This window comes from Moschus berezovskii, chromosome 5, assembly GCF_049115385.1.
Source record: "Moschus berezovskii isolate FMDL1 chromosome 5, NW_MosBer_1.0, whole genome shotgun sequence".
NCBI lineage: Eukaryota > Metazoa > Chordata > Mammalia > Artiodactyla > Moschidae > Moschus > Moschus berezovskii.
The window spans coordinates 29,200,613-29,228,596 of NC_142464.1; the positions used below are offsets into that span (position 1 = coordinate 29,200,613).

General features: G+C 36.3%; 2 protein-coding genes across 5 annotated transcripts in view; one reads left to right on the forward strand and one right to left on the reverse strand.

Annotated features, from left to right (window-relative positions):
• UBE2D3 (ubiquitin conjugating enzyme E2 D3) lies at positions 1-27,944 on the forward strand. 4 transcript variants are annotated; one of them, XM_055434298.2, is made up of 9 exons: positions 1-159; positions 927-1,081; positions 15,078-15,141; positions 15,229-15,260; positions 21,009-21,086; positions 22,044-22,149; positions 24,361-24,454; positions 24,869-24,918; positions 26,445-27,944. In XM_055434298.2, the coding sequence occupies exons 2-8, from the start codon at positions 1,058-1,060 to the stop codon at positions 24,915-24,917; spliced, it is 447 nt and encodes a 148-aa protein (XP_055290273.1). In that variant the 5' UTR covers positions 1-159; positions 927-1,057; the 3' UTR covers position 24,918; positions 26,445-27,944. The 4 variants fall into 4 exon arrangements, with proteins under 4 accessions (XP_055290273.1, XP_088692324.1, XP_088692323.1 ...); XM_088836198.1 differs by lacking the exon at positions 24,869-24,918 and adding an exon at positions 23,290-23,348 and having other exon boundaries at positions 15,211-15,260; positions 26,445-26,549; XM_088836197.1 differs by lacking the exon at positions 24,869-24,918 and having other exon boundaries at positions 15,211-15,260.
• The window catches only part of LOC148777813 (uncharacterized), a 39,862-nt gene continuing 19,464 nt past the window's right edge, over positions 7,587-27,984 (reverse strand). The window contains exon 2 of the mRNA XM_088836201.1: positions 7,587-7,688. Coding sequence (XP_088692327.1) covers positions 7,657-7,688 — 32 coding nt within the window. The 3' untranslated portion in view covers positions 7,587-7,656. The remainder of the gene's footprint in view (positions 7,689-27,984) is intronic.

The following is a 27,984-nucleotide window of genomic DNA, read 5'->3' on the forward strand; positions in this document are numbered from 1 at the left end:
GAGGGGGGAGGGGCGGAGCGTGGCAGCTGGCAGTAGTTCCGTCAGAGCGGACATCTTGTGGCTGTGTCGCGCGCGTGAGCCCCGTAGGGCCGGGGAGGCACCAGCTGCCGCGCGGGGAGGAGGCCGAGGCCGCAGCGTGAGGGAGGCCCCGGCCCCTCTGTACGCGTGGGTGTGGACGGCTAGGGGAAGGGAAGGGAGGCTGGCGCACTGGCCGGCCGGGGAAGGGGAAATGCAGGCCCTCGGTGGCTTCAGTGCCCAGCCTGCTGGGTGGGGTGGGGTAGGGTGGGAAGGCTAGAGGAGCCGGGGCCTCTTCTGCTGAAGAGGGAGGGGGAATGGGCGCGTCCTCGCGCCTAAGCCGGAGCCTCAGGGGCAGCTCGCGCGCGTGGGGGCTGGCGGTGGCTGCGCGGGCGCGCGCTGGAAGGCGGGGTGTACGGTGGCGTCAGGGGCGACACAGAATAGCTCTAGCTGCGGGGACAGCAGCACACTTGAAGCCTCTCTTTTCCTTCCCCTCCCCGGCCGCACCTTTGAGCAGAAACCGAAAGGAGCCGGGCGTCAGTCCGAGTCTCCTATTTCCCCCTCCCCCTTTGCCTTTCTTTGCCCTACTGACGCCGGCATAGCGCCGACTAGGCCCCGGCTCCACCTCTGCTGCGCCCCGGACCCTGCCCCGCACCCACCCCTTTCTCCTCCGCCTCTTCCTTTCCCACCCGGCTCTCTTCCTTTCTCGAGGCCGGGAAGTCAAACTTGCAGCCACCCCTCCGCTCTTCCCGTCACCCTCGCCCCCTCTTCGGGCCGGAGCACGGCATAGAGGCTGGCGGTGGCTCTGCCACCCCACCCACCCCGGATCGCGACCGATTTTGAGGGACTTGGATTCGTCAGGGTCTCTGCGGGGCCTGTGCGAGTGCTGATTTGCTCCGTTTTTGCAAAAGGCGCCTGTGTCTGGCAGAGCCGGTGTGAGACGAAGAGACAATCCTTCCCAGCCGCCGGGATAATCAAGAGTTTTGGCCGGACCTTCGAGCACACACCGAGATAGTGAGGAGCCAGACGAAAAGCACAGACTATGGCGCTGAAACGGATTAATAAGGTAACCCTGGGGCTGAGGGGAATGGGATCGTGGGAGGAAAGGGAGGCTCAGCCTGGAGGAAAGCCTTGAGGGAGGCAGTATAATATGGAAATATCCTTTCTTGGGTCACTTCCATTGGGGGATGGGGAATGCGGATATACTTTATGAAGAATGCGGTTTGAAGAGAACAGAACACTTCTGGCAAGTGAGGAGTTTTATCTTGAGTATGTTTCAATGGAATCGGTGCAAATTAGAGATCGAGAGTGATTTCAGGCGCCTCGGTTCTTCTGTAAGAAGTGTTAGTCCCCTCTGGGAGTCAGACTTGGCCAGAGACGCTCCCGAAGATGTCATGGCGTTCCTATTCCCATTGCTTGAAAACTTTGTTGTTATGTGAGGGCTCTTTGCCTTCTGGAGGAAGAAACGTGGGAAACTCAGAGGAGAGAAAATCTAAGAAATCGGCAGGTCCCAAACTTGATAAAGGGGTCAAGGTATAAGTCTTGGCAGCTGAAGTAGTGAGTGAGTCTAATCAGAAAGTGATCGTCGGTTCTGGGCAGGTTACACAAGCGTAAGTTGGGTTGGGAGAAGATGGGCTGACACAATGTTGCCACTTCCTATGTTTTGTAGTCGGGGCTTTTCACCCGAACCTGTTTATCAGAGGCACACCGGGAACTGATGTAAAACCCTTCTGGAAGCTCCGTTTTTCTTTGGCATGGGAAGAGGGGGAGGGTAAAGAGTGAGATGGCAGCACGAGAGGCTAGTACCTATTTTTGCCTCTGTCCATTTAATAACATTCTCTGGGGAAATTGCTTCGCTATATACAAGGAGGTTTGATGCTGAACTGTGGCTCCAAGTTGGAAAAAATAGGGTGTTTTGAGGTTCTGGGGATGAACGGAACCTCTACCTCCGGTGGTTTAGTCTCATTTTCTTGCTCTAACTTCTGTCCCGCATTTTAAGATGGCGGCTGCTTTAACTGGTTCAGGCGCTTTCCGGCATCTCTTCTTGTAATATGAAATAATAATCTTTGTTTAATGTTATCTTTTATATTAGACTGTACACTGCTCTAAGATCTCCTACTTAAGACTTAGCTATATTCAAACTCTTAGACTGTATTTCCCTTTTTTGTAACGTGTGTGTGTGTGATGTGTTTGGTTCTTGCACAATCAAGGAGGGTGGAGTATTTCCAGCTTATTTGAAAAAAATGCTGTGGAATAAATTCAGCCTTAATAAAACTAGGAGACAGAGAAGGTTGTGGGTTTTAAACTTTGGTTTTGATAGGTTACTTCTTTTAAAAGAGTTTACATGGAAGGAATGGCTAGGACTTGGCTTTGCTAGAAATAGGCCTGATTATGCTTAATTTTACATTTAATGTGTGACTTCGGAATATATTTGGCAAACTGCTGTTCTATTAAAGATAAAAGTTTAGATCTTCAATGTATTGATGTTGAAATGGTGAATTTTATTTCAGGCCATCATTGTCACTGTGGGTGTATGTGAAATATAAACTTAAGTTTTTATTTTTGAGATAGTGGGAAAGGAGTTTAGGAGTTAAGGCTTAAAGTAAAAAGGATTATCAGACCTCTTTATTTGATCACTTTGAAGGTCAGCAATGCATTGGAGAAGCATGGTTATGTTTTGCAGTATAGTTAATACAAAGAACATAGCATTCATTGCAAGTCAACACCTTTTTTCTATGGGAATTCATCCAGGCCACTAAGATGTGGAATGATTTCAGATCCATAGATTTTTATGCACGTGGAACAGAATACTTTAAAGGAAGGTCTCATTGGTTTTTTTTCTTTTACAGGTGATACCCAGCTGCTGTGACACCACTTTAATCATTTAAAAGCTCTAGAGAGGCACTATAATGGTTAAGGGTGTGAACTTTGGAGCAAAAAAATGCTCCAGTTAGAATTTTAAGACTGGGAAAGGTTTTATCTGTGTGCCTCCATGTTATGTATGAGCTGTGAATAATTGAGTGTTTAGTAGGTACCAGGCATTATTCTAGATCATACTAAGGATGCATCAGTGAGCAAAACGAATAGAGGCCAAGATTTTTTTTTTTTGAGGATTAAATCAGTTCATGTGTGGCTTTGAACAGACCCCTAGCGCCTGGTACTGATACTATTACTGCAACTTTAATATTACTGTTTTTAATTTTCAAGAGCTTTTATTAAAGAACTTTTCTAGTCTAGTACTCTTAATCAGACTGTCTCCTTTTATAAATGCATAGAAGGTCTGTATAATACAGAAACTGGACGTAATACTTTCCAAAACGAAAAAAATGTTTATATGGGACATTATTGATTCAGTCTATAGAAAAATTGTGTTGTGGTTTGGTTTTCAGCTATTTAGTGTCAGAATCGCATGGTCAAAATTAAAAAACCAAAAACTCGGATTCAAACAATTTTAGCAAGTGGACAGCTCTAATAGAAGATGCTCTTTATTTTAGGCACCTTTTTTATTTTTAAATTTTTTCTTTCCTGCAGCTGCCCAGATTCTAAATGTTGATAGATCTGTATCCTTTGTTGATATTTTATTGAAATGCTTATTTTGGGTATATTTTTAATCAGTAGTAGTTCATTTGATTAAGTTTTTGATTCCTGAAGCTTATGTTACAATTTTGTTTATTTCTTGGACCAAGCAACCTTATCAATCAACTCTTATTTTTCCTCTTGTATTATTTGTTTGGACACACTGTGATTTTACAAGGCTGTTAAACAACAACAATCAAAAAATGGGAACTCCCATGTTGGTTGGTGGTGTTTTGGGGGCCATAGGCAATTTTATTGCTCTCATTAAACAAAATAACCACTGTCCATGTATTTTCAGAAAGTTTAAAGAGAACTTTACATAAAATATGAATCAAACCTGAAAAGCTCACTTTTTGAGTGTTTGCAATGTGTCAGAACTGTTTGAAGCACTTGTATTAACTCATTTAATCTTAAGACAGTCCAAGGAAGTAGGTATAATTGTTACCTCCATTTTTGAGATTAGTAAACCTGAGGCACAGAGAGATTTAAAAAATCCACCTAGGGTTATAGCATGGCAAAGTTAAGGTTAGAACCTAGGCTGTTGGACTCCAAAGTGTGTGCTCTTAACCACTACGTTTTCATTTTATCTTTATAGGGGGTTGGTATTCAAAAAGGTTTCTTTTGCATGTATTTTTCTGCTAATAGGTTTTAGGATCTACTGTGTAGTGAACTCTGTTTCTAAGCCCTTTATGAGTATCTATTCATTTTATCCTCGCAACAACCATATGAGATGGGTGCTTTTACCATTCCATTTTACACATCAGGAAACGGGCATGGAGTAAGTTACTTATCTTATGCTCAGATGGCTAGGAAGGGACTGAACTTGTGAACTGCTACTTTGAACAATTTCAATTCCTAAATTTAATTTTGCTTCCTGAAATAACCTCTCCCCTCTTACTGAACGTTTAGATAATTGGGATTTAACTTTATCCTTAGGTTATAGGTAATTCTTGAGTTTAGATCTGAGCTAATGTAAGTTTTGGAAGTAGAAGTGAATTTCTTTTTTGGTTAGTATCTTAGTCACTAGGGGAATCATAAACTGGTATCCAGTGAACGTACAGGCTATATACACCATGTGTCAAGGCTTGTCTATAACCAGCTAAGTTTGCAGGGCATTCGTTGAGAAATGCTGATCATAAAATTACCTGTTTTTATTTTACTTATTTGAATAAGGTTAACTGGTACTTGCTTTGGTTTCATCATGATCCTCTGCAGTGTTAATTCTGGTAGTTAAACAAATGGGAAGTTGAATACTCTTGCTTTAGCTCTGGGGAAAAACATCACTGACTTACCTCTGTCGTATGTTAACTTGTGGGTTCAGGTGTCCTTTGATACCTCAATTCTTGAGGATTTTCCAAAGCATTTCACTATAATCTCTTTATTAAAGAAGACAGACACCAAGTTCCTAGAACTGAGATTAAGTGTTAATCAAATCCTAAATTAGGTTTTACATTCTATTACATACTGTGTATGTGGATTTTGACATGGGTTACATTTATGTATTAGAATGTTAAAAACAGTTTTTAGAGAGTATAAGTACATGAAGTCTTACCAGACTTTCAGAATCATTTCTGGATCAGGCATAATTTTGAAATAATCCCCTAGGTGATTCTGAAGCCTCCTCTGGTTAAGAACCTCAGACATACGCAGGGGGATGTGTGTGTTTTTGGTCATGTCTGAGTCTTTGTGACTCCATGGACTGTAGCTCACCAGGCGGCTTTGTCTGTGAGATTTTCCAGGCAAGAATACTGGAGTGGATTGCCATTTCCTTTTCCAGAGGATCTTCCTGACCCAAGGATCAAACCCATGGCTCTGGTGTCTCCTGCATTGGCAGGCAGATTCTTTACCACTGCACCACCTGGGAAGCCCTAAGACATAAGGAGTAGTCATTTAATCTTACTGAAGTCTTAATGTTTGGCACAGTCTAGTCCCAGGGGACAAAATACAGGGAAACCTGTTATTACCTGTGGGACACTCTGTTTTGAGTGAAGGAAGCAAGCGTATAAATACATAAATTGATATTTGTCACCCTGTATAACTTTTCAAAGTTAGTATAAATCAACAAACTTTTATTTAAGATAAGGGGAATGGTTATTTAAATGTCTGATTTACCCATTATTAAAGCTAGATTTGTCTAAATATCTTTCTCCACTATATTTTGTTACTGTCAGAGTGTGATTTTTCATTTATAACTACTTTAGCCCCCCTTCCAGAGACAAGCTAGTATTGACAAAATTAAATTAATTTTATTTCACTGGAAATTTTGTGCTCTTGATCTAGTTTTGCTATCCAGTTGTATAGTGTAATTAAGAATGGATGTGTTTAGTGAGTTTATTATTTGCCTTTCTATGTTAGATGAGGTTTGGTGTCAAAATGGTACCCTTGGCCCTGTTATGTGGGGAGGGTAAAAATTCAAAGAAGTATTTTATACTTGCTCAAACATCTGATTTTTATCTCCAACTATATTTTGAACATAATGTATCGTTTAGAGACCTCCAACCAGCTTTGTTTAAATTTGTTGTTTTTAACCTTTAGATCTTGTGTTTTACCACTCCTTGGTTACTTTTTCTTGCAATACTTCACATTAATTTTAGTCTTGTTATAATTTCATGGCTAATATATAACTGAAAGTTTTCAACTAGTGGACTGCTGTTAATTTTGTCTTCCCTATCTTTAAAATGCCTTATTTGCTTTAGTAGTTCAAAGCTTAGAAACTAGTTTTGGTTCTGTGTCTTTACCCCCATTTAGAGATAATGCTTACAAAAGAATAGCTTTGAGTAATCTTAAGTGAGTTACTTAAATGGTGATTGAAAGAAAGAAAATTATAGTATTATTCATTCAAGCCATTCTTTGTACTTTGACTGAATAAGCATACTTGTCTCATAATTATAACTAAACAGGAAGTTAATTTCTTGTCAGTGATGTAATGAGACATGGTATGCAGCACTTATCTCTTAATCCTTAAAGTAAAAGAAACTTCTCAGAATTTCTCAGAAGTTAGAAATCTCAAACTAAACTGACTTTTAAAAGGGCTATTCCTTCCATATATGAAATTGTTCAGACCCAAAAATCTTTTTGCCAAACTTCCTTCTTTTGAAATCACTTCCAGTAGCCATGCGTTTCTCAGATATTTGTTGTTTTTCTTCCTTACTGTTTGTTTCTACGTATGGTATTTAAATTTCACAACATTGAAGTTTAAAAATTTTTTGTTTACTTCATAGCAGACTTGATGTTTATAAGAATTAGAGCAAATTATTGTCTTACTAGTTGGACACTAATACTGCATGTTGACCTTTATCATTGGTCTGAGGATATACCTTTATATTTGCTAGATTGTAAAGCCTCTTTGAGGGTGATTCTTATCTCAACATTTATTAAGGCACTTATTCTCTTTGCTTCCTACATCATGCCCTCATCTTATCCATCTCCTAGGGTAGTATTTTATGTTGGTCAGTATAGGTTTAAGAGGCAAGGTCTGTCTTTATCGTGTGACAAATCTTTAAGTCAAGCGAAAGTTTTGAAAGAAATTGGCTCTTACATAAAGTATAAGAAATAGCTTATACTAAGGGAATGAACTTTAAGTTTTCCCCAAATTGATGATACAAAACATGTCTGTGCTACTTTAGTCATTATGACTTTGATGCAAAATGGATGGCAAGATTGGAATAACATGATTGTGGAATGTGGTGGTAATTATTATACTTAATATCATAATTATTGTACTTGACCTTACCACAGTAGTCATCTGAGTTCAATTTTGCCAAGTCCTTGAGAGAATGATGGAACTAGACAAACTAGAAAAGGTTATTTAGGAAGTTACACCTCAACAGCAGAATTGATTAAATAGGAACTTTGTTTTTGTAAATGTTGGCTTTGGTTATGTTGCTCTAGTGAGTAAGTATTAGTGGTGGTCATTAAAAGAATGTTTAGCGGAATGCACAAATAATTGTTACTGGAGGTTTTGAATCTTACTAGTAACTCATCCACCCATATGTCTGCTCTGTAATTTTATTATTCATAATTAGTTCTTGTTTTTTCAATTTATAAGCTGCTGCTGCTGCTGTGTCACTTCAGTCGTGTCCGACTCTGTGTGACCCCTAGAGGAACAAAAAAAATATTTAGCATTATGTTTAGACTTCTGCTCTTAGCCAGTATCTCTCAGCCTTCTCATGTTTTACCTCTAATAGTCAATTGTCAAAGATACTGTGTCCCATGATGATAGAAGCAAAGATCTTCCTCAGAATAAACTGTAGGCTTTTGAGTCCCACATAAAGAATGGTCAGACTCATCACTGTTTAATCATGTACCTCCGGATGAAAACAGTCACTGGCTTAAACTATACCTTTTGGTTGGCTTTTAGAGAAAATTCATTGACTTATTTTTCTATGGGTCTATTTAGTCTTTTAAGGGAAAGGAGAAGCATATTTTCCCAGTGGGAGAAGGCCTGGATTCTCACACTACCAGGTGTTCAGGAAGTCTCAGGAGAAGCAATTCAGAGGGAAATGATCCTAAAAGGAGATTTCCCCACAAGAGCACATCATGGTGAAGAAGTGTCTAACTTTTTTTTAATGGACAATACAGTTTTCAGCATTGTGCCCTAGTTATATTAGAGCCTTCCCAGGTGGCATAGTGGTAAAGAATCTGCCTGCCGATGCAAGAGATGCCAGTTCGATTCCTGGGTCGGGAAGATCCCCTGGAGTAGGCGACAGCAACCCACTCCAGTTTTCTTGCCTGGAAAATTCCACAGATAGGAGCCTGATAGGCTGCGGTCGCGAAGAGTTGGAAGCGACCAAGTACACATACACAAGCACAGATAGTTAACATGTTGATCCATCTTAGTGTCCTTTCAGGGTGAGTGGAGCCTTTAGCTAGTGCGTGCCAAACTCCCCTGCCCCCTATTTTCTATTTCAGTGGTCTTGATAGTTGGTAAAGAACCCACCTAAGTAATGCTTTTCTCTATGGTCAGGAGGTATGGTCAGAGTACGAAGACTTTGTTGGTTCTATATATGAGCTGTTCTTTCTGATTCTTGCCACTGTTCCTCTTAAAATACTAAGACGCAAAGAGCTGACAATTGAAGTTGTTCATATAATTTTATAAATTGTTTTTGTCTCTAAAGCCTGTGAAACATTTAGGTTCTAAAGTCATTTTATAAGGTGAACACCTAAAGAGAAAATAGCTTTTGAAAATTCTTTAAATAGATGCTACATTGGAAACCGATCTCAAATCTAATAAATACAGTTCTTGCAGTGCCACAAATAGTTGTTTTCTTACTTGACTTTAAAGTCCACATGACTTGAAAAATGGGTAACCTAGGCTCACACTGAATATAGTAAGATACAAACCAACAGTGAATAAGAAGAAATAAGAAGGAGAAACAAGAAAACACCAGTTTTCTGTGTCTTAATTTGTGGCATTTATTCCTTGAGTAAAATGAAGAGTTGGGTTGATGGGATTGAAATTTTTGTCTCCAGTTTGCAAAATACTGTATCAAAATCATTAACTTAAATACATCTTTGGTGCAAGGACACTTGAGAAAGTAACCTTAAATGTATCTCTGAACCTATTTTTTAGGTTGTCTAGTAGATACACTACTTTGCTCTCCAACCACTCCTGAAGCTCAACATGTCTTACTTACATTTGATTTGATTCAGTCTTTCCTTTCCCCTCTTAAGGGGGCACTACTGAATGTAAAATGGATAGAAGACCTATTTCCATAAGATTGTAAAGGTAAAGTGATCAATGTGTTAAGATAATTTTCATCCCTGATGATTTAAGTTTATGTTCCTAATGTAGTTACCTATTCATGTATCCTTTGTAGGAGGAATTCCTACAATATGGTGGGTGAGGTTGGTCTTTGATAATCCCGTAAGTTAAGTAAAAGTTTTGTGTGGTCATCTGTATTGGGGATAGAGGGTCAGCTTAGAATTCCTAGTCTTTGTCACAAATAATGCCATGTACATGGCTTGGAATGTATGAAAATGTGAAGAAACGACAGCAAATTTAGGATGGTCAAAAAAATTTAGGATAGTCTTGTTAACTTGTCAGGGAAAGGGAAGGATATGTGGGGAGTACATGAAAGATCTGCAACACTTAAAATATGAAAGAGGTATGGTAAAAGGATCTAGAAAGTCAGTCATTTCTAGTGTACTATTGCTAGTACATCAAAAAATCCAAATGTCTTGCTCAAAAAGCGATCAGTGGTTTCCCATTGCCTGTGGAATAGTCTTTGCCATAGTATTCAGGACTCAAAAGATCCAGCCCCGATTAATCTTTCTAGCTATATCTGCTACTCTCTTAACCTGTACCCCATTGTGTGTCTGGTATATCAAACTACAATCGAGTTTTTTAACTTCCTGTTTTTTTTCACTCCCCTGGATTTTAATTTCTCTATCTTGAATGCTTATTCTCTATCAAGACCCAGCTTAAGTGTCACTGGTTTAAACTCAGGCAAGGTTAGTGATAACCATTTCAAAATTCACAAAGCAGTTGAATGCCTTTTACATATTCAGGTTGTTTGAAATGTAATTTTTTATTTTTTAATGTTATGTCTTCTTTCTGTTAGTCTAGTCTATTGGGAAAGGCATTCATGGTCTATCTTGTTATTTTCAGATGTAATATGCTTGACACCAAAAAGGCAATCTCCATATAAATGAATAAATGCTTTGGTGAAACATGCTAATATTACGCTTTTTATTTTAGAAATAGATTTCACTTAATTTTCAGCTTTTGTCACTGAAAGTTTAGCTCTTTACTAGATAAGACACATGATTTCCTGGTTCTCTAGTTTGATTTTTGAACTTTGCTTCATTTATGTTTCTTATACATGTTACAGCCAGATTAAAGCAGTACATTGTATTTTCATGGGATAAATATGTATAATAGTAATAGGGCCCAGGTAGCACTATGCTTAAGATGGTTATGTCTATTTTTTCTGTCCTCCTACTTCTTGGAGTTGTTAGCAGAAAACTGGAGTAGTTAACAATCAAAGCAGTTAACTGTAGGAATTAGAGCAAGCTACAGCCTTAGGAACTGAAATTGCATATCTGTATGCCAAGTTAGTTGTTTTTTTTTTATCCCTGCTGCCCAGTGTGGCCTCTTTTTTCTTTGGATTCATCATGTAATTTCGGGGCTTGTGCCTGCCAATAGCTCTGGGTCACATCCCTACAGCTCCTGATTAGAAAAGGAAGGAAATGACCTTTCCAGTTTTTAGCTTCAATTTGAAAAATCTCCGGTAGGGATGAGGGACAGACTGATAAAATCAAATTCTAGCTTGCATTATTTCCAACTCTGAGCTAACCACTGAAGCTGGTACGAAATTCTATGATTATCCTTTCTGAATAGTTGGTTAATGGTAACTAACAATCACCCAACACTACAGTCATATGTTTAGAGTAAGAGAAAAACATTTCCAGAAAGGGAAGGTGGTTTGAGCATTTGACAAAATGCTGCATAGAAGAGCATCTGAGATGACTTCTTATGCTTTTCTCATGTTTTTTCACTGCTGAGATATTTTTATGTCTGTCTTGCTTATGCTATGGACATAATAATGTCATGAGGATTATTTGATATCTTTGAAGTAAGTCATTGTATTTATGTAAAAGATACTTTGATCCTTAAAGTTAGGATGTTACTTTAAAGTAGATTTTGGTACATAAGTTAACTGGCAAATAATAGATCTTTGAGTATTAAGAGATGTCTTAGTTATGGAGAACTTGGAAAATAAGGCATTTACAAATTATATGAGGGGAAGAAGATCCTGAAATTATGGGAGTAAAGAGCTGAAATTCAGTGCTAATTTTTCCTGAAATTGTTCATTCATTCGGAAGGAGTGAACACTAACATATAAAAGCTTGGTGAATCAAAGATGTCCCGGTGCAGGAAAACTGTTTCAAAATATCTTCTTAGGCTTTTTTCATAAAATGTGCAGCTTTTAACAGGATATAGATATATTCCAGGTCAGCTGTAGATTCCTGAACTTGATTATGAAGTGGTTTCAGCATCACTTCAGTAATGTGTTTCAGTACATAAAAGTACATGATTTGGGGTAGATCTGTGTAAGAAACTAATGTTAGTAATATTTGAGTTCAAATGCTTACTAGACATTTTTAGATGGAACTGCACGAAATTGCAGTTTCTATAGTTCACAAAAGGTCAAGTATTGACAATTTCGTGCAATTCAATCTGGGCTTCTCAGGTGGCACTGGTAGTAAAGAATCCGCCTGCCAGTGCAAGAGGCATAAGAAACAGTGGATTCGATCCTCTGGGTCGAGAAGATCCTCTGGAGAAGGAAATGGCAGCTCACTCCAGTATTCTTTCCTGGAGGATCCCTGTGGACAGTGGAGCCTGGCAGGCTACAGTTCATGGGGTAACAAAGAATCAGACACGACTGAAATGACTTAGCATACATGTATGCAGTCTGGTAAAATGGTTTCTTTAAAACCCCATCCACAAATAATCCCTGAATTGCTGACCTTTTGTTACTAATGTATATTGTAGCATGAGCCAGACAGTTGCTAGATGATTATGTTATAGACAACTAAGTGTAAAATTTCATCACACAGGCAAAAGATTTAAATGAGCTAAGGCTATAGTAATGTAGCCTATTATTTATAAAGCAGCTTTATTTTGTTTAATAAGTGAGTTGAGCACCTATCCAAGAAATCTTGCCTTCCAGATGGGTAGTCTGCTTGCTGAGTACCTAATACATTAAATACCAGATAGTGTGCTAGAGTACTTTATCTCATTCATCCCTTCCCTTCAGAACTTCTGTAAAATAGGCATTTCTATTTTAGATTGAGGAAATAATGCTAGGACATAGTGGGTCTAAATTGGATTAAAAGGGAGACTCCACTATGATCATGTTGAGGGAGGAACATACTCATCATCCTTATTTCACGTTGCTGTTTAAGCATTTGAGTTGTATGCACAAGTTTGTATTTGGTTTTAGTAGCATTTTTGTGTTAATTTATTGTCGTATAGGAAAGCGGTGAGGGTGGTTCAGAATATAGGTACATTTTTAACCTTAAAATAGACTTTTTTGGACTCTTATGTTCTTTAAGAGGAAATCAGACTGCATAAGTTTCTGGTTTATCTATTTTTCGTTGAACCAGTTAAACAAAAGAACTTGTTGAAGAAGTTTGAGACATGGAAAAAAATTCTCTTCATGTTAGTTAGACTGTACTCGATTCTTAACTACAGTGTTTTATGGGAGTTAATCTGGCCTGTGACAGTCATCTGGATAATTGATTCAAAAAAACTATAATTCAGTTCTAAGCTAAAGGGGTATGAGTGTGCGTGTACTCGGTTGTGTCTGACTCTTCGATCAGTTGACTGTATAGCCCACTAGACTCCTCTTTACGTGCTTAGTTTCACTTGTGGAGTTTTTTGATTTGTCTTGTTTCAGCTATTTGCTTAACTCTGGGATAAGAGCTTTTGTAGTTCCTACCCTTCAGAATCAAAGTGTTTAGAATTAATTTTCTCAAATATGTTGAACATATGAAGTAAATTTACATAGGCAACCATAAATGTCTGATCTGAACTTCACGTCCATCATCTTAAAATTGACTCTTGGCATTCCCTGGCTGTCTTGATAAACTTAAAAGTAGTTGTAGTTTAAGTTTCAGAAGCAAGTTGGCAAAGTGTATATCAAGGCACTTTTTTGTATAACTTAATAGATGTATCCGTTCCGTTCCGTTCTGTCGCTCAGTCGTGTCCGACTCTTGCAACCCCGTGGACTGTAGCCTACCAGGCTTCTCCGTCCATGGGATTCTCCAGGCAAGAATACTGGAGTGGGTTACCGTTTCCTTCTCCAGGGGATCTTCCCGACCCAGGGATCAAACCCGGGTCTCCCACATTGGAGACAGATGCTTTAACCTCTGAGCCACCAGGGAAGCCCTAATAGATGTATAGCACAATAATTTTGCGTGTATAGTGCAAAATGATTACTCTTAAGGACAATTCTTTATTGATACTTTTTTTTTAACTGGAGTGAATCTAAACTCACATTTCTAAGCAGTTGACTTTTCTGAAGTGCATTATTTTGACCATGTGGTAAAGGCATATATTTGTCTCGTTATCTTCCTGAAGTGTATTCCCTGCCTTTTTCTTTGAAGTCCATTTTTGTCTCGTGTGCTCAGTCACTAAGTCGTGTCCGACTTTTTCTGACTCCATGGACTGTAGCTTGCCAGGCTTCTCTGTCCATGGAATTCCTCAGGCAGGAATACTGGAGTGAGTTGCCGTTTCCTCCTCCAGGGGATCTTACAGGGTCTATAAATCCCTATGATGTAGGAATTTACATACTGATATGTAGAGATAAGGCTGTATCATAAATTTTTAAAAAGCGTGTAAAGAAGCAGCTTTGTTTTCTTACAAGATTATCTGTATGGGTTATGTACAAGTCATGGAAGGGCTAGATACACTTTGGGAATTAAGGTCCAGCAGAATTGTGGAAACTCTGTAATTTGCTATGTGCAAACCACTTTTCTACCTAGAAAGATGGATTGTTTCAGAGTTACACTCACTGTTAAGTGAAAAAGACAAGGTGTTGAGTATAAGGATAAGATCAAACCAAAAAGGATATTTCCCTAGCCCCATGAGAGATTTTAAGGAGAAAATGAGGTCATTGGGTAGTGTGATTCAGAAAGAACAGTATTTAAGAAAGTAGACAGTGATTAAGATAGGGCCTGTGAGATGGTCTGAAAGTTCAGCAATAATGTGATGTTGAAAACTGCCCTAAGTTCTTAACCTAGGAAAGTATCGGATTACAACATTTTCATTTTGTAGGACAGCTTTTGTTCATGTACAGGCACACCTTGAAGATAATGAGGATTTGGTTCCAGATGACTAAAATACAGCAAATACCACAATAAAGCAAGTCACGTGTGTTTTTTATTTTTGGTTTCCTATTACACATAAAATTTATGTTTACTATAGTCTGTTAAGTGTATAGTAGTATTATGTTTTTAAAAATGTACATATGTTCATTTAAAAATACTGTATTACTAAAAAACACTAGTCATCTGAACCTTGAGCAAGTTGTAATCTTTTTTTTTTTTAACTGACAGAGGGTTTGAAATAGTGCAAGAAATTATCTAAATATGGTACAAAGACAGAAAATGAGCAAGTGCTTTTAGAAAAAGGGCCCAGATAGCCACAAACCTTCAATTTGTTTAAAAACAAAGCACCCTCCCAACCCCAATGCAGTATCCATGAAGCATACAACAAAACAAGGTATGCCTCTGATAAAAATTCATCTCTCTGTGTGTGTATGCTTTCATGCACCCTTAGCCAAGATGATTGTTCTGGTATGCATCCATGAAATAACTATGCTTAGTGTGCCCCAGGAACTGGACTAGGGTTGGTTATGTTTTCTTTTCTCCTGGAATGTATTGTTGATGTAAATTATGATTATATGTCCCTTAAAGAATGGTGTGAAAATAACAAAGTGGATGACTCTTTTGACCCAGCATTTTCTATTTTGGTGTAGGAACTTAGTGATTTGGCCCGTGACCCTCCAGCACAATGTTCTGCAGGTCCAGTTGGGGATGATAGTAAGTAATTTTCAAGTTGATTTTTATCATTAGTTTCAAAAAAGCTTGTGTATTTTAGACAGTAACAAGAGTATTTTCTTTTTCTAGTGTTTCATTGGCAAGCCACAATTATGGGACCTGTAAGTACTGATAATTAAAAGCAAAGACTTAATTAAAAACGCAGCATTAATCTAGTTTGTAATTTTTAACTAACTCTTTATGGCTTTATTTCATTACATTGTAATTCTATTTGGGATATGCCATAATTGTATTGCTTTTGAAAGAAAACTAGTCATTTGTTAAGTACAGTATAAATGTCTGTCCCTGGGTTCTATGTTTAGCATTTCTGTGACCTGTCAAATATCTCTTCTAATTTTCCCTCATACGAATGTAAAGTATTGTCACAGAGCTTCCTGATTTACAGAGCCAATTTGTTTTCTGACCATATCATGGTGTTACTCAGAGACTCTCAACGTGTAACTGCCTAAACTCTAGCTTAATGGTATTATTTTGATATTTTGAGTTTTTATAGAACTTTAGTTTCATATAAAATTTGAATATTTTTAGGTAGAAAGTGATATTTTGAATACAGCAAAATTCCTTTCTATCCTGGGTAGATAAGAAACTGTATTGCTGGATAATTGAATGTTCAGAATTATGGATACCATCTAAGAATTTCACAGAATTAGAGCGCAGTAAAACATCTTGGGGTAAGACTGTATCTTGCACAATATTTAACAATTTTTTTAACTTGGAAGGCACGTGAGGATTTCTGTTCTAAGTTGTGTGTTTGTTACTGAATTTTCTGCTTTCTTACCCCTTTTGGTATTTTAATTTCAATATAAATGGCAATAATGTACTAGGTGAGATAATAGTGAGTAGCTCATAATTATAAAAGAGGAAATAACCTTGAAGTTATCCAGAGGGTGGGTTGGATTAGCACATGTTTATTTAACAGTTCTGATTATAAATAAGATGGAAGGGGATATTTTTAATAGTTTAAAATATGTCTGGATTATCCTAATGAAAACTACAGAGTCAGGATTGTTTCCTGTTACCTCCAGGTATATTTTTACAGTTTTAAATGCTTGCTTTTGTCTAATTGGTAACAAAACAGTGATCTGCCACTGCCCTGTGCTTCCCACCCCCTTTAAATATACATATTTATGTAACTCATGGCTGACCCAATTTGACAGTGTTTTATTTTTTATCCGCACCGCATGACTTGTAGGATTTTATGATTTCCCCAGCTAGGGATCGAACCCGTGCCTCGCTGCAGTGGAAGTACTGTGTCTTACCACTGAACCACCAGAGAATTCCTGACTCACACAATGTTTTAAAAGTTGACAGTCTTTGCATAAAAACCTCCTGACTAGACTTAAGATGAAATAGCAACTGCTTCTTTTTTTTCAGATGAGGTGTGTGTATCTAGCACAGTTTCTACCAAGTCCATTTCGGCACTTAAATTTGCAACTTGTAGAATTTTCCCATTATAGATCACCAGTTTTCGAAGCACAGAATTCAGTACAATGCCTTGCCATATCTGAACCAAATAAAACTCATCTTTGATTCAGAGGTGCTTTAAGATACTCTCATGAAAATTGAGTTGTCAGTACTAATAAAGCATGAAAGAGTTGGTAGTCAAGACTTGTGATTGGATGGTGTGTGTAATAAACCAATCCTTTTAAACCAGTGTTTTTCTGCTTGATTTTTGAAACTATTTTATTTATTCCCTTCCAAAATTTCGCCTTTAGTAAATCAAAGTGAAGCATAATTGAGGAGCTCATTAGCAGTCTTCCATATAATAGGAGATTGCCTGAAAAAGTTTTTGGCTGTTTAATTTGCATTATTTTCAGGAAACATTTTTCATTTATTTCATATATATTTCAGATTATGGCTATTCTTTGGTAATTTTTTTCCCAGCAACCTGTTAATATAAAGAAGAGCAATTTTCTTCTTTCAAAAATAAATATTTGCAGAACTCTACCCCGGATTACTGAACTGAACCCCAGATTAACAAGAGCAAAAATTATATCATAATATCATAGTTCTGCTTTAGTAACATTAGCCTCTGAAATTTACTGGTTTTCTGCAGAAGTTAATTCTCATTCTTGGATAATTTCAGGAGTGAGTCAAAAATTAAAAACTCACCCAAAATGCAGATCTTAACTGTGCTTCATAAGTAAACACCTAAGTTTCGATATCTGCTTGTATATGGTTAACAGTTACCTTACTATTAAGTATATCAATGAAACAAACTGTGCTACTTTGACTTTTGACTGCATCTTTGTGACAAAACATCACAGTTTGATTAGATAATTTTGTTAGTAGAGTTACTATTGGATTTGGTGGATTATAGTAAGGAAGTGCTCTTGATGATTGAGCAAAAACGCAAGATTCTTAAAACCTGTGTGCTACCTTATTGTTTCTGAAGACAAGATACTTTGGATCACACATGCTGATAAAAAATAAAACTTTGAAAGAATTGGCAGACCATTGCTAGTTACTTGGTGTTTAAATTTTGTTAATTATTTTGTACTAAGGGAAATTTCTGTAACAAATTGATGCAGTAAGAAGAAGCTTAATTTCCTTACTTATTTCTGATATTTCTGTGCTTGACTTTTTAAAATTGGAAATGGAGCTGTTAGAAGGAATTTTGAAATTATTTCGAGAACCACACTAACTTCCATTCCGCCTAATCTAAGATAAATACCCATTCACATACTGTGTATGTGAATATTGTTGGCAGCCTGAGCAGAATCAGCTACAAAAACTATCTGAAGTGTAAAATATTTGGTCCATATGAAATGTTTTATTGTTACACAAGGGTGACTTTTTCAGTTTATGTTGACTATTACATTTTCCCTACGAAGGCTAATAATACATGAAAAGTCATCTTTAGTACCTTACTCTGTATAGTGTAAGACGAAAATTAAATGTTAAATTTTTGTTGAATAATAATAACTATACAGAGCAAGGTATTTTAAAAGGGCAGCCAGCAGTCTGGACTCAAGGGAGGACTTTATTATTTACGTTTTAAAAAACATTTAAGCATAAGATGGACCCTACAGTATAGGTAGGATCCTGTGGGTAAGGAAGAATATTCCAAGTGTAGGGGAAAGAAGTATGAGAAAAAGGAAATGTGAAGCATTATTTACTGTGCAGTAAGAAATGTATTCTGGAGAGGAGGTGAAAGATGAGACTAGATTGTTGGAAACCAGATCATTAAAGCACAGGAATTTGAACTTTGGTCTTGGCAAGCTGTGCTTGATTTCAAGTTGGAGTTAACGTTTATCTTGAAAAGACCACTTCAGCATTAGGGTGAGGCATAAATTGGAGGGAAAAACCAGAGTGAAGGCAGGAATACCAGTAGTAAACCATTGCCGTAATGTAGAAAAAAGTTAGTAAGATTTGGAACTAAAGCAGTGGATACAAAGGAGAGGAATCCAGTTCAGAAGACTATTCAGGATTTTTGAGATTTGGTATCTACTATGAGAAGATGGGAAAGAATCAGTGATGAGATCCTAGTTTGTGGCTTGACTATTGTGGTTTCAGTTTTTGAGACATCCAAGTCAAACATATTCAATAGGCATTTGAATATATGTTCTAGAAGGAATAACAGCACTAAAGATAGATCCTAGAATTAGCAAAATAAGTGTGGGACAGGAGATAGAAGCAGAATATCAGTATAGTTGCTTGGGGGGAAGAGTACAGACAGACACTGAGGGAGGAGCAGTTTGGACTAGGTTTCTAAAGAGGAGATCCATTATGTATTCTTCATTTCTAAGATTGGATCAGTTTGTTTATCGAAGTATTCCTTTTTGTTTTTCTTGGTATATTTGATTTATGGTAAATTCAAATGAAGAGCCTTAATTTTTAGGTGACATAGTTTGGTTACCTTTAGATCATGTATGGTTTTTACCAGCTTTTCCTCTTTGCTGGAGTTTTGGTGTTAATTTGTAACATTGAAATATTTTCATTCTATAAGTTTTTCTTGAACAAGTGAGATGAAATTTGATTTTGACTAAATCTATTGTTAGACTACCTTTAAGAAGCAGTCAGATGTAGTAGTGTTTGATTGTATGAAACTTGGAATGAAAGCTTAAACAGAATTTTTGAACTTGAGCTTAATGAAAACGTTTTCATTAAAACAGTTTACCCTTAAATTGTTAACTGTACTCAGTAAAAACGTATCTTCCATATGAGCCTATTTTATAAAAGTGTATGCTATTTGAAGCATCTATTTCCAATTATGGTCATATTATTTAACAATGATATGTTAATCTAATAAATTTGGATCACATTCCTGTGTCTTTGATTTTTCTGTACTTACTAGATGCTGTTTTGCAGTCTTAGTTTCCTTGAATTAGAGTTTTATAGGCATTATGAGGCAGAGGGACTTGGAAGTAGGAAAGACATTTAAATAGTAGCTCTCCCATTAAATAGTACGTATCTTTTAACTTGATCATCAGTAAACTGACCATTCTCCTATAAACCCCAGGTATGTAGCCTTGTTCATTTCTTCATAATAGCTATAAAAGTTCACTATATGTCTCTACCAGACTGTAGACTTAGCAAGATGAGAAATTATTCTGTGTCCCTTTCACTTACCTAGTAAATAGAATGGAGTTAGTAATTCAACTAATGTTTAATAATTTTACAGAGGGGTGGGATTAAATAAGCTGTACTACAGTGTCAGCCTTGTGAAGGTTATTTGCCTCGCATAAGGAGTGGGCATAGTATAATAAAAGGTTCATGATAGCACTATATACATCCTCACTCGAATGGAGAGGAATGGGTATTGATAATAATTCAATTACTGCAGATTTTCAAATACATCTCCAGGTTGACTCTGCATATCCAGAGGCAATTACGCAATTCCATTTTTTTAAAAAACTCTTTGACCTTGAAATCCTTGACCACATCACCTTCTTTTCATTCTTTGATATATTGGTTTTCAGAATACCTGGGTTTCAATCCTGGTTTTATCATGAACAAATTGTATAGTTCACTAAGTTACTTTAAGTCCTGTTTTATTTACTCGTGAAATGGCAACAGTGGTATCTTTTTCTTGGTATTGGTTAAATTAAATGTGGAATACCAGTAAGTTTCTCCCAAATGTTACTTCATAGTAACCTTATATGATGTTTATTTACTGAGGATTTTTTCGTACTCAAATTACAATGAGCAAAACATTTAAGGAGAAAAAGTACTGCTGTAGCTTGAAATTTTGTATCTTCTGTTTCAAGTGTGCAAAGCAAACATCCCAAGTTTTCCAGATCTAGTAATTTTGTGTATTGACTTACTGTAAAGAATTTAGTGATGTGATTTTGAAGAAAAGACTGTCATGGTTTTATTAAATGAGAATTTTGAGGGCCAACTGGGAACTAAACTTAGAAACTTCCTTTGTTTCTATTCGACTTCCCCTATTGAAGGGAGTTATGTTTACCTACAAGGGATAAATTTCTGGTTTGCCAGTGACCAGAATAGCCTGTTAAGGTACAAAGTTGTTTGTAATGACTGTCATTAGAAATACTCAACAAACAGATGTAAGCTTTATTTTCAGATTATAATTTTATACATTATTATGTAGACTTCATTGTTAACTGTACTTTATGAGAACTAGGATCTAGAACCTTGTGTTTCTGAATAGTTTCTAAAATTCTTTGACTTCATGTAAAATAGTATCTAAATTATGATTCCTTATTCTATAGTAAATATTGTGATTTTTCACTAATAAGAACTTTATCATGGAATAATTTAGACTATTTTCATGTAAATAGGTAATTTTGCTTCATATTAGAGAAATGCTTAGAAAATAAATGTTAACATAAATTATTTAGCAGTCATTTTAAATAGCAGAGTTAAGCATATTTTTCTTTTCACAGAATGACAGCCCATATCAAGGCGGTGTATTCTTTTTGACAATTCATTTTCCTACAGACTACCCCTTCAAACCACCTAAGGCAAGTATTCCCCCTCACCCCCAAATCTGAGTATAGATTTGTATTTTATTCCAGAGGAATAGAACATTCCTAGACATTAGGGTTCTGCATAAATTAAGGCTAAACTAGTGTGAGTGTATAATGAATAAGAGTAATTGGGGCTTGAATGTATATACTGAATTAAATCACTGATATTGAATGCTGTTAGCCTTAGTTAAAAGAATAGTTAAACCTGGATTTGAACTTTGTAACTGGAGGTAAGAATTGCCTTATCCTTTATGTTGCAAGGCTCAAATACACCATGTGGAAACATTTTTCCCACTTTATTGTGCTTATACAGATTGGGATCAGTAACTCTAGTGTCTTAAATACAAGCCTTCCAAATACCTTCATTGTGCATTTTCATGTGTTGCTAAAAAATATACCATATTTGTGTTGGGATTTAAGACTATGATATATTTTGGGCTTTGAGTTTGCACACACAAACTATCTTCACAATTATGTTACAGGTACAATATGACAGTTAATTTATTTTGTGATATTCAAATGTGTGTTTTATGTACAGTTGGAAATGGAAGTTCTAATACATGCTTTTGTACCTTGATGCCTTAAATGAGCTAGTTTGTATGCTTTGGTCTACATCGGAAAGTTTCTAATTTGTTAGTGAATCCTAAATTCCCTTGAAGTTGTTCCTTTGATACTCATGCTATGGTAGGGCCAAAGTTAACCTTTGGAATAACCCACCATATCACTGATAATAAAATTTTTGCTACATGGTTATATTTTCCATTTTAATTAAAAAGAAGAAGTCCCTGAAGGATCTTGGTCAGAATATAGATGCTTTTATGTGTATAACTTTTAGCTATTAGATTTTTAAAATTTTTAACTATTTTAAGTGTAGCTACAGTTTTTTGCCAAAGTTTACAATGCTTGTTTTTATTTGGGAAAAATAAAGTTGTTTTTTTTTTTTTATTTTAGGTTGCATTTACAACAAGAATTTATCATCCAAATATTAACAGTAATGGCAGCATTTGTCTCGATATTCTAAGATCACAGTGGTCTCCTGCTTTAACTATTTCTAAAGGTAAAATACTAGCAGCTTTGATTTTTCTAATAGTTAAAGGAGTTTCATTTTTGAGCTGACTTACTAAAGTATTTTTATAATGCCAGCTTTTTGATAAAGATGGGGAAAGGAACAAGCAGTTATATCATTTTTGCTTTTAGCAGTATTGATTAAAGACTTTGTGGGAAGAAGTTAACATTCAGATGGAGAGGGGCATTATTTGCAAATAACAATAGCAGCATTTAATAGCTTTCTTAGTATATTTTTCAATCCCAAGCCACTTGTACATCTCACTCACTTGTTGCCATTTAGCAAAAATGGTATACCTAAAGTTAACAGAGCTTTTGAACTTGAGGTTTCTTACGGGAAAATTCTGATTTCATTTTCCTGTGTTTCTTATTTTTTATATAAAAAATCTTTTTAAGAAACCTTTAGTTAAGTTTTCATGTATCATGGTAGGTTGTTTCCTACCTAATAATAGTCTAAAATGCATAGTCTTGGGAAAGGTCCCTAGATAAATTCTGCTCTTTAATAGGTTGTCTGGTTTCCACATTGATGTTCCAGATGGAGATGGAATCTCTCTCCATCTCTTTCAAACAACTCTGGTGGCTTTTACGTCACTTTTACCCCACAAATAAAAATAACCTACCACAAAGCTACTTAATGAGAAGGAAGTCTGCCTTTTAATAATTTTCAGTTTTTGATGCTGGCTTTATTAGCATTCTTTAGTACACAAAATGAGTTTTTAATGTTGCTAATTATGACTGTACTTCAGATATTTGAGGATAGCAGCTAACTTGAAGCATTCTCATATTCTGGCTGAATACTTAATGTAGCATTCCCCAGATTATTTCTTGAAATAGTTAATAGTGTTTTACAAAAAGTTTTATTTTTAGAAGTGTGGTAAATGCAAAGTGAAACAGGGTTTGTTTGTTCATTCACTTGTTAAGTCAGGACATCTAGCCGTTTGTGTCCTTGTACAGTGCATTTGAATCTCTTTGAAGGGACTGCAGCATTCCCAAAATTTTATTTGATTAATCAGAAACACTTCTGTGTGGGGAGTGGGGACAATTTGGGTAAATGCTGCTGTCGTTCTTTTAGGTGCAGCATTATCTTAGGCCCATTTTTCACCCCCCTGGATACATTCGAGTTTCTTTTCAGGTCAGGTTCTCTTAACACCAGGCACCTGGTATGAAGAAGACTTTAATACTATTTTCCAGGTTTGTTTGGTTTTACCATCATTGGGAATACACTGTAATACTGAACACTGTTTCTGTAAATGCAGATTTAGTTTTATTTCTGATCCTGCCCTTGAGTTTAAAATTATTATATTTTCTATAGTGTATTTTTTTTCATGGTATTGCTCTTATCTTCTTCCAAGGATTGTCATAACCACGTTAAACTTTTATATCATAAACTTTTTATAAAACTTTGCACAGTGGCACATAATTCGTATTCACAATGAATTAGATACATATTCCAATGATGCTCTACATCTTTTAAGTTAATGTTTTGAATAGGTCAGAGTGAGAGCTGTAGCTGAAGAGCTACTCAGTAGTAGATCTTGTTTGTTCTGGTTTTTTTTTTTTTTTAATTTAACCAAAATTGTTGGATATGGTCTCTAAAATTCTGGGAGATAAAACCTGTAGTCATTGGGGCCGTTGGGTGTTTTTGTGAGACTCTCCTGAGAGTAGGACAAAAAATGGATTATTTTTTCAAGCTAAATAGCTAAGCATATATTGCATAGCTATACTCTTATTCAAAGTCCCCCACCTCCCTCCAGCCATTACCAAGAAACTCCACTATTTCAGAAGGTTCATGTAGAGATGTCCCTGGTGATCCAGTGGTTAGGACTCCACGCTTCCACTGTAGAGGAAACAGGTTTGGTCCCCTTAGTCAGGGAACTAAGATACCACATTCAACATGGCATAGCAAAAGAAAAGGTAATATAAGTTGATACGGCATCATTTCACTCTCTCAGAACTTCTGAATTTGGCAGATTTTTGTAGCTAGTCAGTAAACAAGCTAACAAATATCTATTTTTAGGGTCTCTTTTCTACCAGGAACTTGTCTTCTATGAATCAAAATCTCTGTAAAGCTTTGTCTTATGGAAATTGAGATAGAAACTAATCCTCTTTTGAGGATTGAGGTTTATATTATAATACTTGTTTTTAAATACTTTTATTCAACCAAATTCCCAGTGGTGGGTAACAGACATTTGTTTTCTTCCAGTTCTTTTATCCATTTGTTCACTGCTATGTGATCCAAACCCAGATGACCCCCTAGTGCCAGAGATTGCACGGATCTATAAAACAGACAGAGATAAGTAAGTATGTAGTAATTTGAGAAAACAGTATAAAAAGTGGCTTTTCTTAATGAGTTAGTATTATATACTTCGCTGTAAGTTGTGGCATGATGCCAAGGAGACTTGATGCTTATTTCTAGTAAGATAGTAGTTGAAATGTGCAGAAGCTAGTTATTGAAATGTGATTGGTTTTTTGTTGTTGTTTTTGATTTCCTAGGTTATGTTTTCTTTTTCTAACATGTTCAGCAGTTTGTCACTTTTAAGTTTAAGGAAGAAAGGTATTTTTTCTTCACCCCAATCACATTTAAAACAGAAATATTGGTACTGTTGTAAAAATTTGGTTTAAATATTTTATATATTGAATTCTTTATGTACAACTTTACCATTATAATTTCCGTATGTTATAATTAATGCTCAGTATACTTGTTCAATTAGGTACAATAGGTTAGCAAGAGAGTGGACAGAGAAATACGCTATGTTGTAGGGTAAGAGGATCTGCACATTATGGTGCGCTTATTCATGGTACTGCCAGCACATGAGTGCTGCATGCGTTAAGGCACTGTATTAACTAACAAAAGGTAACTGATGTGGCAGTTTCTGAAAACTGTACACTTAACTGCTTGATCTCTGTTTAGCGTGAAAGTATACCCAGCAGTCATTATTGCTTGAGAGTATTTTTGCATGGCAAAGCAGAGTTATATAGCACCAGTAAGAAATGAAAATTTTAGCATCTTTTTCAAACTACTATAGTATTTAAATTTTAACTTTTAAAATTGGTATATGTTAAACTTCAGTACTATATGGAATGTGGTAACTTAGTTAAAATTTTGCCAAGAGATAATAATGTAAGGGATAAACACTTTTTTAAGCCTCACTATCTATACTAAATGTTCATTACTGACAAGCATGCATTAGTGTCAGCTGTACTTTGTGGCTACCTGTATGCTAAATGAAACCTTTGTTTTAAAGTGCTGGCTTTATGAGAGGTATCTAAGTGAGGTAACCACGAATTGGTAGAGAAAGAACTTAAAGTTAGAAAAATGGTTGAACTATGTTTAGTTCTTGGTTTGAAACGAAGTTAATATTTTTATAGAGGTCAAACTGTAAATATAAATCAGTTCTCCTACGTCCTTTTAGATATTCCTTTCTTAAGGTTATCATTATAATTTTTGTTCTGGTAAGTAGCCTCTGGCATGGTAGTAATACAGGGGGAAATTGATAGCATTTTATCAATATTAGTGATGTTCCTCAGCAGTAAATATCCTTGCTTGTGTATGAATTACCTGTTGATCATTTTAAACAAAGATGCCCCCACTTGTACTCCTACTAGTTTCATCCATCAGGTCTCAAGTGAGGTTTGTTAGCTGCCAGTCACCACACTTTAAAAGTAACAGGTGATTTTGATTAGCACATATAACTCACAGCCCACCTCCTCTTGAAAATTATTGCTTTTTTATCATCTTCCCCAGTGTCTTAATCTTCTACCTGTGCTGAAATCTTAAAGGCGTTTTCTCTTTTGGTAATATCCAGGATTAAGTAAATTATCATAAAGTCCAGGATTCAGATAAAAATGTTTTATTAGTTCATTGCTCAGTCTGGCTTTCATGGGAGTTTCCATAGATCTACAGATAAGTGCACTATTCTGGTAATAGGTCCTTGGCAAATTGTTAAAAAAAGGTTAACATTTGTTGGAATGGATGCTAATTGTAAAATTTCTAATAGGTGATTAGCTCAGTAGTAGGAGAGAAAAAAGGTCTTTGATTTTTGCTAGCCAATCTATATGTTTATTAGAGTATTACTTTCAGTGAATTAGGACACTGTATTGAAGCATAAGGGTCTTGTTTCCTACAGTGCTTTGAGTACCAGTGCTTTTTCTTCCTTGTTGGCTTTATCCTAATCGTAGCCATTAAAGACGACTCCATGATGAGTCTAGAAGTAAGATACTCTTTCCTTACCTTTTAAATATTAAGAATTATTTTAAATTTTTAAATAACATCTTTTTTATTTACAGGTACAACAGAATATCTCGGGAATGGACTCAGAAGTATGCCATGTGATGCTACCTTAAAGTCAGAATAACCTGCATTATAGCTGGAATAAACTTTAAATTACTGTTCCTTTTTTGATTTTCTTATCCGGCTGCTCCCCTATCAGACCTCATCTTTTTTAATTTTATTTTTTGTTTACCTCCCTCCATTCATTCACATGCTCATCTGAGAAGACTTAAGTTCTTCCAGCTTTGGACAATAACTGCTTTTAGAAACTGTAAAGTAGTTACAAGAGAACAGTTGCCCAAGATTCTGAATTTTTTAAAAAAAAATGGAGCATGTGTATTATGTGGCCAATGTCTTCACTCTAACTTGGTTATGAGACTAAAACCATTCCTCACTGCTCTAACATGCTGAAGAATCACCTGAGAGGGAGGGAGATGGATGCTGAGTTGTCACATCAAAGGAAGCAGCATTATTCTAGCAGCATCCATTCTGTTTAAGCCTTCCACTGTTAGAGATTTGAGGTTACATGATATACTTTATGCTCATAACTGATGTGGCTGGAGAATTGGTATTGAATTTATAGCATCAGCAGAACAGAAAATGTGATGTATTTTATGCATGTCAATAAAGGAATGACCTGTTCTTGTTCTACAGAGAATGGAAATTGGAAGTCAAACACCCTTTGTATTCCAAAATAGGGTCTCAAAACATTTTGTAATTTTCATTTAAATTGTTAGGAGGCTTGGAGCTATTAGTTAATCTATCTTCCAATACACTGTTTAATATAGCACTGAAAAAATGATGCAAGTTGTCAATGGATGAGTGATCAACTAATAGCTCTGCTAGTAATTGATTTATTTTTCTTCAATAAAGTTGCATAAACCAATGAGTTAGCTGCCTGGATTAATCAGTATGGGAAACAATCTTTTGTAAACGCAAAGCTGTTTTTTGTATATACTGTTGGGATTTGCCTCATTGTTTGACATCAAAGATGATGTAAAGTTCAAGAGAGTGAATATTTTGCCATGTTCAGTTAAAAGTGCGCAGTCTGTTACAGGTTGACACATTGATTGACCTGATTTATGCAGAATTAATAAGCTATTCAGATAGTGTAGCTTTAGTATGCTGCACATGATACTGGCAGCCTGGGAGTTCATAGATGGACTTGGGACCCAGCAGATTTGAAACTTGTATATGGAGTTTAAGAAATTTATTTTCCAGGTGCAACCCCCATCTAAATTTTTTCTTCACCTTGTACGCTTGACAGCTGAAAAGACCATAACATGGGAGTAATGATGGGTCAAAATTTACAAAATAAAGTACTGTTCTGGTGTGGGAGTTGTCATGAGGCTATGTTGAAGTGACTTTAACTATGTGGGATATTGAGTTTTTTTAATGGATTGAATATCCATTAAAATGGATTTGTTCAGCCATTTACATTAATGAGCATTTAAATGCAACAGATACCATTTCAGGTGACTTAACATGAATGAATAAAAGTCAATGCTATTGGATTATTTTTTGTTTGACAAGTGCTATCTGTGCCACTTATGTAAC

Excerpts from the sequence above, each read along its gene's own strand:
- UBE2D3 (XM_088836197.1), top strand. The coding sequence starts at position 1,058 with ATGGCGCTGAAACGGATTAATAAG. Across the intron at positions 15,142-15,210 it reads AGGTCCAGTTGGGGATGATA|AGTATTTTCTTTTTCTAGTG; the intron begins GTAAGTAATTTT and ends GACAGTAACAAG. Across the intron at positions 15,261-21,008 it reads AAGCCACAATTATGGGACCT|AATGACAGCCCATATCAAGG; the intron begins GTAAGTACTGAT and ends TTCTTTTCACAG.